Here is a 12007-nt window from a genome sequence, read left to right on the forward strand (position 1 = left end):
ACATGTTAAAGGACTCCCAAAATGTCTAGACTTTAGGATGTGCATTGTATAACACAAATACAAATTAATAAATAAAAAGGTAAAAATAAATTTGAAAAAAAGGAATAAATAAAAATTAGGAACAAAATAGTATCTGCAATTCTGAAGACAGTATCTGCAGTTTCTAGCCCTGCCTCCAATGAAAAAAACTTGTCCAACACCTATAAAGAAGTAGGGAAAAAGAAATGCAATTTATATTGGATTTTTTGCTGTGCACTGATGTCATTGAAAAAGTGAAAGATACTTTTTTCCCAATTTTCGTTACATTTATCTCTGATTGATGCAGGGCAGAGGAAAAAGGAATATGAATATGACATAAAAATTGAGCCCCATATATCATCAAAAAGGGAGCAAATATTATATGATTATCCAATTGAGAAAATTTTTTAGTGACATTAAATATGGATGCGCAAATTGGTAATTACTAAATGATGTGATGAGTAGAGATGAGCGAATCGATCTGCAGAAGAATCAGTTTGAATCAAATTTCCAGAATGTTGTTATTTTAAACAAATTCAAACATTTTAAGACTCAATTCGCCGTTCACAGCAAAAAATTAAAAACAGCACCATTTTCACATTGCTGATGTATCAGAGAGCATGCTAATGTCTTTTCGGGTGGCTATGTGAGTTCCCCATAATGCCCTGCAGCTATGATATCTAGTGAATTATCATGTCTTGTACAGTGGTGGTCAGGGCCTGGGCCATCACAGATCCATGGTTCCCATTGGATGATATTTGATATGGCACAGTTATCTCTGTTTTCTGTACAATAAAAGCTCTTATGGTCAGCAGGTTCCTCTCTCTCTTGCAGAGTGTGAGCTCATATGATTAGAGTCCACTCTCACTCCCCTGTACAGAGTAAACTTTTATGATCAGTAGGATCCTCTCTCTCACACACCTGTGTATTGTGTAATTCTTGTGGTTAGTGAGGTCCTGTCTCTCTCTCCTATAGAGGGTAAGCTCTTATGGTCAGCAGGGTTCTTTCTCCCATTAATCTTCCCGACATGTATTTTCCAAGCAATTACAAAATGTCCTTTATTGAGATTCACACAAATTTATTCTGGGAAATTTAATGAAGCAAGCAAATTCCAACTTAAAGAGATCCACTATTGACTTTACTGCTGAGATTTCAAAGGGTTTACTAGTTTCAACAAATAAAATTAATTTGAAATATAACGATATCCAATGTTTATTTGAAAAACTTTTCATAATTCTTGGTAGATCAATTCATTTAGATATTCAAGAACTTTGCTGGTAGTCATATAATGGAAAGCTGCATTGTTTGATTGCTAAAAATAAGTTTAAATCCTGTGATGATTACACATGTAATGTACATGTCATATTATGGAATCGATATCAGCTGTGTCATGTAAAGAGTTAAGTCACAAATTGTCAAAAGACAAAAAATCCCTAACTCAAGAACATAACATTTAACTTTTAATCAAAGTTTTTAAAAGTTAAATTTTATGGTCTTGAGTTAGGGAATATTTGCCTTTTGGCAATTTGTGATTTATATTTGTTACCCTATGCTGACTATGGACAGCAATTTTTGTGTTTATGATGTAATGAGCTTTTACACTCTTCTGTAATCAATCAAGGTTTTCACTCCTATGTTAAATGATCATGTTTCCTATTGAATCATTATGCGAAGAAATCAAATCGATTCAAGATAAATTGAACTTGCGTGAATGTCACAAAAAATAAAGATTCACTTGAGTCAATCAAAAGTATGGTTCACTGCTTATTTGTTTTTAAGGCTAAATAATATTCTGACCCCTCACCTGCCCCGATCAAACTGTTCCCCACCTCCCCTCCTTTGCTATCGCACTTCGTTCCTTCAGCTTTTTATACGTCCTCTTACTTTGGGCCTCTAGTGATATCTAGACTTAAGTGACATCAAGATGTTGTAGGGCAATGCATGTCATGATGTTGCTTGTGGCCTAGTGAACACTGAAGTTGCCAAAGAATGAAAAAGGCTGAAAATGGTATAAAGCACTGGAGGAAGAGGAATAGAGTGAGCCAACAGAGGACTAGGCAAGAAGCTGAGGCATATGGATAAGTGAGGGGTAAGATGGGTATAATATTTTAACCCCTCTTTTTATTATGCTTTGAGCTCTAAGTAACCTGAGAGCATTATGCTTTGGAATTTGTATTTACTTCAGAGCAATTTGATTTGCATTGAATAAATTCAACAAAAACTTAATCTTGCAACCAAATTGAAACTAATCCAGAGAATCAAATTTTAGTGATGACATGTTCCTTTAGGGAAGGTTATATAAAACTTAATTACCGTATACAACACATACACTGCTGTAGCTAAATTGGACCATATTTCAATTAATTTTATGTTAAAGAGTAATAACAATTAAGCAGATGTATTCAGGAATACTCTTTTCTTTATACTCATTCCATGGACAAGCTCTCCTGTTCAACTGAAATCATGTTTACTAGCAAGTGGTTTCTATTATGAAGCAGCTTTACTATTACATCTGCCATATTTGATAAATGTGTAGCAAATGTTACCGTATGACATTGGTTCATATTAAAACTAACATATATTGAAAGAAACCAGAATATATAAATTGTATTTATAATATTAACTTATTTAAGCATGTCACTCGCTTTCACAGCACCATCATATCCCACAGCACTTTGCAGATATCATCACTGTCCACATTTGGACTCACAAGTGTGGAAAGAAACAGGAAAACTCAGAGGAAACCCAAGCAAACATGGGTAGAACATACAAACTCCTTGCAGATGTTGTCCTTGGTGGGATTAGTACTGCAGTCCTAACCACTGAGCCATCATGATGCCATAATAAGCATAATATTGTTGGTACACTACGTTAGTGCTATGAAACAATTAGAGTAAATTATGTCTATGTCCACACTTGTATTATGACTTTATATGCAGCTGTTTCTCTAAATATATAATGGAATCTGCTTTAAAGAGGATTCAAAAATTCTTCAAAACCTAAAAAACATTATTAAATTGTACGTGTGGGTAGAAAGCCTCTTACACAGATCTGCACATATTGCGGTAGGCATTAAATTCTTGATGTTGAAGGTCAATTGTAAAACTGAAAAAGAGAGAATGAAATTATATTTCCGTCTACTCCTCTGTATACACCAGAAAACAGGTGCTATTTATAGTGACCTATATTCATGAAAGTATGAGAGGAGAAAGGCTTTTGCAATATGCTGACATGCATTAAAACAGCAGTTTTGTGTCTTCATTAAAAAGGCTATCATAAACTGTCCATAAATGTGCATGCAGTGAGGCAATGGGGGCTTGACTTCCCTGCTGTGCTCCATTCTAGTATACAAATCTCATGCAGTTTGTAAAGATATACTTGGAGTAAAAGCTACATGTTTACAGCAGCTTGATTTAAAGCTTGACATCAAGACAAATACATCCTATATAATTCCATCTCTACAGGCTTTGGATAAATAAGAGATTATTGTCACTAGTGATTTTGTCACTAACATTCTGTCCATTGAAATCTCAACTGGATAAAATACATTTCCATAGATTAACATAAAATTGCTGGAATGGATGTCACATCACTTAAGAGCTTTATAGTATAGAATCAGTCGGTTCCTAGAAAACATTGTAATGCATGGGTTAGTCTCTTATCAAAAGTCAATCTGACCCTGAGCTTCTTTCACACAGAGCAAGACAGCATTAATTAAGAAGTAAGAATAAATACTAAAAAAGTACATATAATGGTCTGCAACAAATAAAAGCTATGACAACTTTACTGTTGTTTATAGTTCTCATAGGGACGGTGCATCTCAGTATGCCCCTAACCGGTAACCCTGATTACAACTACGGTGCCAAATCCTAATTGTGGGTACAGGGGAACCTCAGCAGATGACCATGCTGTTACTGAAAATAAAACTCTATGCTAAGGCCAAAATTGGTATTACTGCTAAACGGTGATATATAGTGGAAAATACTAGTCCTGCAGGACACAAAAGTGATTATGGTACTTTTATAGATGTGATTTATAGCTGATGTTCATTCTGAGGGAGTCTTTTACTTTTCCTATCTTTTCCATCTTTCCCAGACTGACGTAATGACTTCTTTCAGCCACAAATCGTTTACAGAGATTACAACAAAGACACATTTGACTTCTCACATTTCCAGCACTGTCCCCATCTGTTCCCAACCTGCACAAACCACTCAACCCAATGCTGAGCTGCTGCTGCCATTTGTGTCCCTATTACAACATCTGCTGTTTGGTACAATAACGGTCTTCCCCTTACTGCTATACATAGTAATTTCCACCACTGTGCCTCTTGCATAGTAATTGTTAGGATTGGTGAAATGCACCAAATAAGAAATAATAATAATAAGGTGGGTTCACAACCCGGGGTCCACCGTGCGGTGATGGAGAAACCGTGGCTAGTACAATGGCGGAGCATGGCTGCGAGAAAACACTTTAACCACACTGAGTTAAATGTCATTCAGTGTGCACAGAGCGCAGAGTACCAAACTCTGCTACACCATAGAGCGGTACTAAAAAGCAGTGCACAAAGGACTATTTCCCGTTAGACTGCACAGGCGTATAGAAAACAAAATACTAAATGGGGTCCATATAGCTTAACCCCCCAAGGAAGACTGAGCTGGTGGTTGAACTTGCTCTGACACATGCACGCCTGAGGACGCCCAGTGCAGATGCTAATTTCAAGAGGGAGTTCCTACCCTACACTGCCTGTCTAGAAAAACACTTGCAGTACTATTAACGGCACACGTGCACACAGGGTGGTATAGTAGCCAAAAACACACCAAACACACATGATGCAAGCGCACAGGCGTGTGCCATTGAGAGCTTTTTATACCTTGCTTAAGTCCAGACAGACAGGACCTTGCCTGTGGACCAATCTGAAGCTGCCACATCACCAGAGCCCCTGATGTCTGAGTACCAATCAGAAGGCCCAATATCATGGACATGCTCAATAGAGTGAAATCTGGACTTAGGCTCCAGAGCACAGCGCTGCACTTGTAAACTAGTAGTCACCATAGGCTTAGCTGGAGGGCCATTAGTAACTACACATGCAGCACAAACCTGGGGAAGGCGCTGGGAAAGAAATCTGTGCTGCGCAGCCTTCCCAGTGATTGAACCTGAATGGGAGACCACAGCACCAGACAATGCTTGAGATCCATCCCGTGCAGTGGGAGAATCCCGGTGCCCAACAGTAATAATACCTATTTTGTGCCTTCTAGATGGTAAAATTGCCATTACCCCCTGGAAAATATAAAATATTAATGCCCTAGAAAATAGTGTCCACATTTCGCTTCTAGAAAATAATAATGCTCCCTGTGCACCTTTGACTGTCACAACAACCTGAATGCCCCATAACAATTACATGCTAATAATGTCCTATGATACCCCTAATACACAGTATGATGGGCCAACAGCTCACCCATACATTGTATAATACACTCACAGTTGTCCTAAACACAGTATAATGGGCTAACAGTGCCCTTTTGCACAGTATATTGCATCAACAGCTCATGTAAACTCAGTATAATGCCCCCACAGCTCTCCTACAAAATGTATGATAGCCTAAAGCTCCTCTATACACAGTATAATTGGCCAACAGCTTCCCTATACACAGTATAATACCCTCACAGCTTCCCTATACACAGTATGATGGGCCAACAGGTCCCAAACATACAGTATAATGGCCTATAGTTCCACTGTGCACAGCATATTATCCCCTTAGTTCCTTAAATACACTATGGTGTGCCCACTGCTCACCCAAAATACAGCATAATGACCCCCACAGTGGCCCTTAGACTGCATAATGGCCCCAAAAGTAGTTCCCACACTGTATGATTGCCCCATGGTAGGCCCCAAACTGTATAATGGCACTCAAGTTGGCTCACATGTTGTGCAATGGCCCCTAAACTTTATGAAAACTCCCCAAAAATGTCCCTAAAATGAATGAAGGGCCAACCATAATATGAAAGCCCCTCACACTGTATAAGGGCCCATCCACAAAAGTCCCCACACTTTGTAATGGCCCCTGCATTAGCGCTCAAAATTTATAATAGACTCCACATTACCTCCCAAACTATATAATTGCCCTACATTAGCCCCAAACTATAAAATAGCTCCTCGAATTAGCCTTCAAACTATATAATGGCCCTCACATTACCCTCCCAAACTTTATATTAGCCCCTGCATTAACTCCCAAAATGTTTAATTGCTCCACATTAGACCCCAAACATTACAATGGCCCTCACATTGACTCACAACCTATATAATGGCCCCACACTTAATGAGGTGCCCCCCACACACCCGCACCTTCTGCTACACTATTACATTGCAGATAAGAACAGTGAAAATTTCAATTTTCAATTTGATGCAAATGGAATTTTGTTGCTGAATTTAAGCAAATATTACAAATTTGAATGAAAAGTATATTTGATCTTCTCTAATATATTGCAAAGGTTATTTTCTTCACTTGTTCTATTGGTTTATGAAAATAAATGTTTACCATTAAAGGAAAAATAGTGCAACAATAATACACTATAATATATATTGAGACAGAGGTGGACATATCATTGTTGCAAGCTATGCAGCCATTCACAGCAGCCTCAAGAGTTAAGGGGGGGCAATTCCACCTCCAAAGCAGGTAGAATAATGCATTTTAATCAGCTATTGGGTACAAAGTGCCCATATTAAGTTCTTGCACAGGGGCCCTTTGCTGTCTGTGCCTGTCTTTGTATTAAGGCTTGCAATTAAAAAAGTATTCTTAGAGTACAAAATTGGGGGATAACTTACTGATTTCTGGTAGTCTGACAACTAGGGTCTCCAGCAATGTCAAAGCCAGGGACACCAAGAGCAGATTCTGCACTGCAGCATCTTGAATACACTAAGATGGTGCACCTGCTCGACCTCCACTCTATTCACTGCCCATGACATTCCCAGAAAAAGCAGAAAGTTGTCATTCAAATTTAGTATATTTTATGTGAAAAAATAAGTTTACGTTTTATTTTATGCTGAACTATACCTCTTGTGGAAGACAAAAGCTCAGTGTGCACAAAGCCTTAAATGCCAAAGAACTCTAAATCCCAGAGTCATTTGCCCTCTAAGGGCTCACACTCACTTGCGAGAGACTCGCATGATTCTAGTGCGAGTCTCTCGTATGAATACCCGGCAATGCCAACGGCACTTGGACCGGAGCATGCGGCTGCATAGAAATACTTGTAGTTTCATACTCCGGTCCAAGTGCTGGTGGCAGTGCCAGGTTTTCATGTGAGAGTATAAAATAGTTGCCTCTTAAAACTGGTTGATGTGAATTTATTATTTTTTTCTTAAATATATCTGTTCCTTGTATTAAAGCATTACATTTCCATGAAAGAAACACTTTGTGTTATTTGCAGGTGTCGAACCTTTATCTGTATGACAGTGTACTGTTGCTGGCTAATGCCTTCCATAGAAAACTAGAAGACAGAAAGTGGCACAGTATGGCAAGCTTGAACTGCATGAGAAAGTCAACCAAACCTTGGAATGGAGGAAGGTCAATGCTGGACACCATTAAAAAGGTAATAACCATCCTCTAACCTCATTCTAATCTGAAAAGGATTTCTAATAATATATTTAGCAGCAGAATACCTATTATCAACATATTTGTTTTATGTTTAATTTTGTTGCAGGTGTAAATAAATTATGAAACATTAATGTTGGCATATGTAGTGACATCTATACAGAGCAAGCGCAATCCTTTAGTTCTCCCTCTCTGTAAAGCTAACAGAGTTGTGTATTGTGCCTTCTGTTCATACTGCATGGAGTTAACGCAGCTCTATTAGGCTGTGTGCACTCGATGCAGATATCCAGTGGATCCGCAGCGGATTTTACCCTGCAGAAACGTTGCATATCCGCATTGTGATGTACAGTAGCATTAAAATCAATGAAAAAAAAAAGCTGTGCAGACGCTGTGGATTTTTCAGCGCGGTTTTCCTGCTGTACAAAATCCGCAACATGTTACTTTCCCCTGTCTCCAAATCCGCAGGGGGAAAACCGCACAAAAACCGCATGAAAACCGTATTAAAAATGGAAGAAATTCACAGGAAAAATTTGACCTGCGGATTTCTTCAATTCTGCGTGGAAAAATCCGCAGGACAAAAAAGTACGTCTGCACTCAGCCTTAAGGAGTTTGTTCGCTGTCATTAGTTCGTCATTGTTCACATTAGCAGCAGTTTTCCATTTCTGCAGAGTGGACGCCTGGTTGCGATCGCACTTTACTATTTATTTTATTTAGTGCGATCCGCCAATCCTAACAATCACAAAATGACACAATAATAATAATAATAATAATAATTGTTAACAACAATAACATAAACATTTAATTACATCCCAGCTTTACAATTAATAAATGTGAGATTTTTCAGCATCATGCCTCTATGTAAAGTGTGTCAAAAATACAATAATGTTTGATCCAATATTTATTCACTCTGCTTTAGGGAATGTTCAGTGATTCAGTGTTGTTTAGTCTAAAATATATTTAGTTGTACATATATTACATCTAAAAATGTTTTATAATGTTCATTTAACTCAGAAGTATTAAGTAAGGCTATGTTCACGTTAGCGTCTCTGTGCGCAGCGTACCATTTGCATTAGCAAACGCATGCCAAAAAGCATTCAAACACATGGTTACAATGCGTTTTTTATCCGCATCAGCTTACGCATGTCGCCAACAAAAACGCTGCCTGTGCATGCATTTGTATGCAGTTTTGCATGCGTCTGCGTTTTTTCAGTGCATGCGTTTGTATTTTCAATGAATTTTGTAATGCTTCAAACACTGTTCCAGGAGAAATTCCTTGACAAAAGTTACACACAATGCGTTCCCATAGACAGTATTGCGTTGTTTTGACGCACTCATCCGCATGCATATGTCTGCGTGAAATTGACGCCTAAAAAAGCAACATGCTGCATTCACCACACACCGTGAAACGACGCATGCATATGCATCCGCATGCGAACGCATGCAAACGCAAGTCCCTGCATACACAATGTTAAAGATATGCACGCAAGACTCATACGGATTGGTATGCAGGTATGCGCTGCGCACACATAAGCTAATGTGAACACAGCCTTAGCAATTATTCATTTTGAATCTTGAACAGTTTAAAAAATTCAAACATTTCCAAATACTTTTATATACATGTATATTACACAGTAGTATACTGTATCCATAACTCTCATCTGTCCTAAATCCCCCAAAAGTTGCAGCTCAAGTCAGATATGATCATGCTAAATTTATTAGAATTCTAAAACTTCAACGTAAACAGAAAAAAAAATAAAACAACATGTTTCAAATGCAGAGATGTATCCCTTTGTCATGGCATAAGGTAAAGTCAGTGGTGAGGCGAGTTATAATGGCTTTTTTACATTTTAAAAATTATAAAAAGGAAAGTGGGCCCATGCAAAAGTTTGGGCACCATTGAAGATTTGTGTGCTCAGATAACTTTGAACAAGGTTTCAGACCTTAATTAGTCTGCTAGGGTTATGGCTTGTTCACTATCATCATTAGGAAAGGCCAGGTGATGCAAATTTCCTCTAACCTTGTGGCAAAAACAGCAGCCATGGATCCTTCTAAGCAGCTACATGGCACAATGAAAATTTCAAAATGGTGGAGGCCCACAGCACAGGAGAAGGATATAAGAAGATAGCAGAAGATAGCAAAACAATTTCAAGCTGCTCTTTCCTCAGCTCAAAATGTAATTAGATCTAGAAGCCCAAGGAAAATTTCATTGTGATCTACACATAGAATTGCTAGAGAGGTAAATCAAAACCCCTACTTGATTGCAAAAGATTTTCAAAAAGATTTTGCAGACTCTAGAGTTGTGATACATTGTTCTTCTGTTCAGAGACACCTGTACAAATATGGCCTTCATGGAAGAGTCTTCAGAAGAAATCCTTTCCTGCTTCCCCACCAGAAAATTCAACAGAATTGTGGAGAGAAAAGGGTACAGATGATAAGGAAAAGAACATCTCACCAACCATTAAGCAGGGGGTTGATCAATCTTGCTTTGGAGTTCGCTCATCCCTATTCATTATCCATTTGTAGGAGCCATCCTCTTTTCAATTTTAGCTTTTATCAGATGTTGCTAGTTTTGCATCAAGAATTTGTTAAAATTTCATTGAATCCATTTTTAAAAGCCAAAATTGAAAAGAGGATGGCTTCTACAAAAGGATAATGATTAGGGATGAGCAAACGTGCTCAATGATACTCGTTATCATTCGAGTATCATGGTGCTTGGATGTGCTCATTACTCTGCGAGCAATGGGCGGTGCTCAAGTTCAAACTCAAATTCCCACCCATCATCTTTGGCATCTATTATACAGCCAATAAACATGTGGGGATTGCCTTGGAGTCACTGTAATTCCATAGCCATCTTGGTTGTGGTATTACTGTGATTGGCTGGCCATGAGACATTATCAGAGGTTAGAAAAGGACAGGTGCCATCTGGTTCGGCACACTGAAGCCATTCCACAGCTCTGTGACACTGTGTATTAGGCTGGAGTCACACACAAGCTATAAAAAATCAGTCCGTTTTTAATGGACCAGAATCACACAAATGTTTCATGAACAGTGATCCATGTGTCATCCGATTGGAATGTGATTATGAGATTTACTCGCATCTCAGTATCCGTGTGACATCCGTATGGCATCCTTATGACGAGATATTCTCACCGGCTTGCAAAATGGACATATAATGGAGCCCAATGACAGGTTAAAGCACCATTGAAAGAATAGATATAGACACATAGAATACATATACAGTGGGGAAAAAAAGTATTTAGTCAGTCAGCAATAGTGCAAGTTCCACCACTTAAAAAGATGAGAGGCGTCTGTAATTTACATCATAGGTAGACCTCAACTATGGGAGACAAACTGAGAAAAAAAAATCCAGAAAATCACATTGTCTGTTTTTTTTTCATTTTATTTGCATATTATGGTGGAAAATAAGTATTTGGTCAGAAACAAAATTTCATCTCAATACTTTGTGATATATCCTTTGTTGGCAATGACAGAGGTCAAACGTTTTCTGTAAGTCTTCACAAGGTTGCCACACACTGTTGTTGGTATGTTGGCCCATTCCTCCATGCAGATCTCCTCTAGAGCAGTGATGTTTTTGGCTTTTCGCTTGGCAACACGGACTTTCAACTCCCTCCAAAGGTTTTCTATAGGGTTGAGATCTGGAGACTGGCTAGGCCACTCCAGGACCTTGAAATGCTTCTTACGAAGCCACTCCTTCGTTGCCCTGGCGGTGTGCTTTGGATCATTGTCATGTTGAAAGACCCAGCCACGTTTCATCTTCAATGCCCTTGCTGATGGAAGGAGGTTTGCACTCAAAATCTCACGATACATGGCCCCATTCATTCTTTCATGTACCCGGATCAGTCGTCCTGGCCCCTTTGCAGAGAAACAGCCCTAAAGCATGATGTTTCCACCACCATGCTTTACAGTAGGTATGGTGTTTGATGGATGCAACTCAGTATTCTTTTTCCTCCAAACACGACAAGTTGTGCTTCTACCAAACAGTTCCAGTTTGGTTTCATCAGACCATAGGACATTCTCCCAAAACTCCTCTGGATCATCCAAATGCTCTCTAGCAAACTTCAGACGGGCCCGGACATGTACAGGCTTAAGCAGTGGGACACGTCTGGCACTGCAGGATCTGAGTCCATGGTGGCGTAGTGTGTTACTTATGGTAGGCCTTGTTACATTGGTCCCAGCTCTCTGCAGTTCATTCACTAGGTCCCCCCTCGTGGTTCTGGGATTTTTGCTCACCGTTCTTGTGATCATTCTGACCCCACGGGGTGGGATTTTGCGTGGAGCACCAGATCGAGGGAGATTATCAGTGGTCTTGTATGTCTTCCATTTTCTAATTATTGCTCCCACAGTTGATTTCTTCACTCCAAGCTGGTTGGCTATTGCAGA

General features: G+C 39.0%; 1 protein-coding gene across 4 annotated transcripts in view; it reads left to right on the forward strand.

Annotated features, from left to right (window-relative positions):
* Positions 1 to 12007, forward strand: part of GRID1 (glutamate ionotropic receptor delta type subunit 1) — a 1795826-nt gene that overhangs the window by 1338514 nt on the left and 445305 nt on the right. For all 4 annotated transcript variants that reach the window (XM_073574878.1, XM_073574877.1, XM_073574874.1 and 1 more), the window contains exon 7: positions 7443 to 7604. In XM_073574878.1, coding sequence (XP_073430979.1) covers positions 7443 to 7604 — 162 coding nt within the window. The remainder of the gene's footprint in view (positions 1 to 7442; positions 7605 to 12007) is intronic.

Source organism: Dendrobates tinctorius, unplaced genomic scaffold (assembly GCF_039654945.1).
Source record: "Dendrobates tinctorius isolate UK_male_01 unplaced genomic scaffold, ASM3965494v1 ptg000040l, whole genome shotgun sequence".
Classification (NCBI taxonomy): domain Eukaryota; kingdom Metazoa; phylum Chordata; class Amphibia; order Anura; family Dendrobatidae; genus Dendrobates; species Dendrobates tinctorius.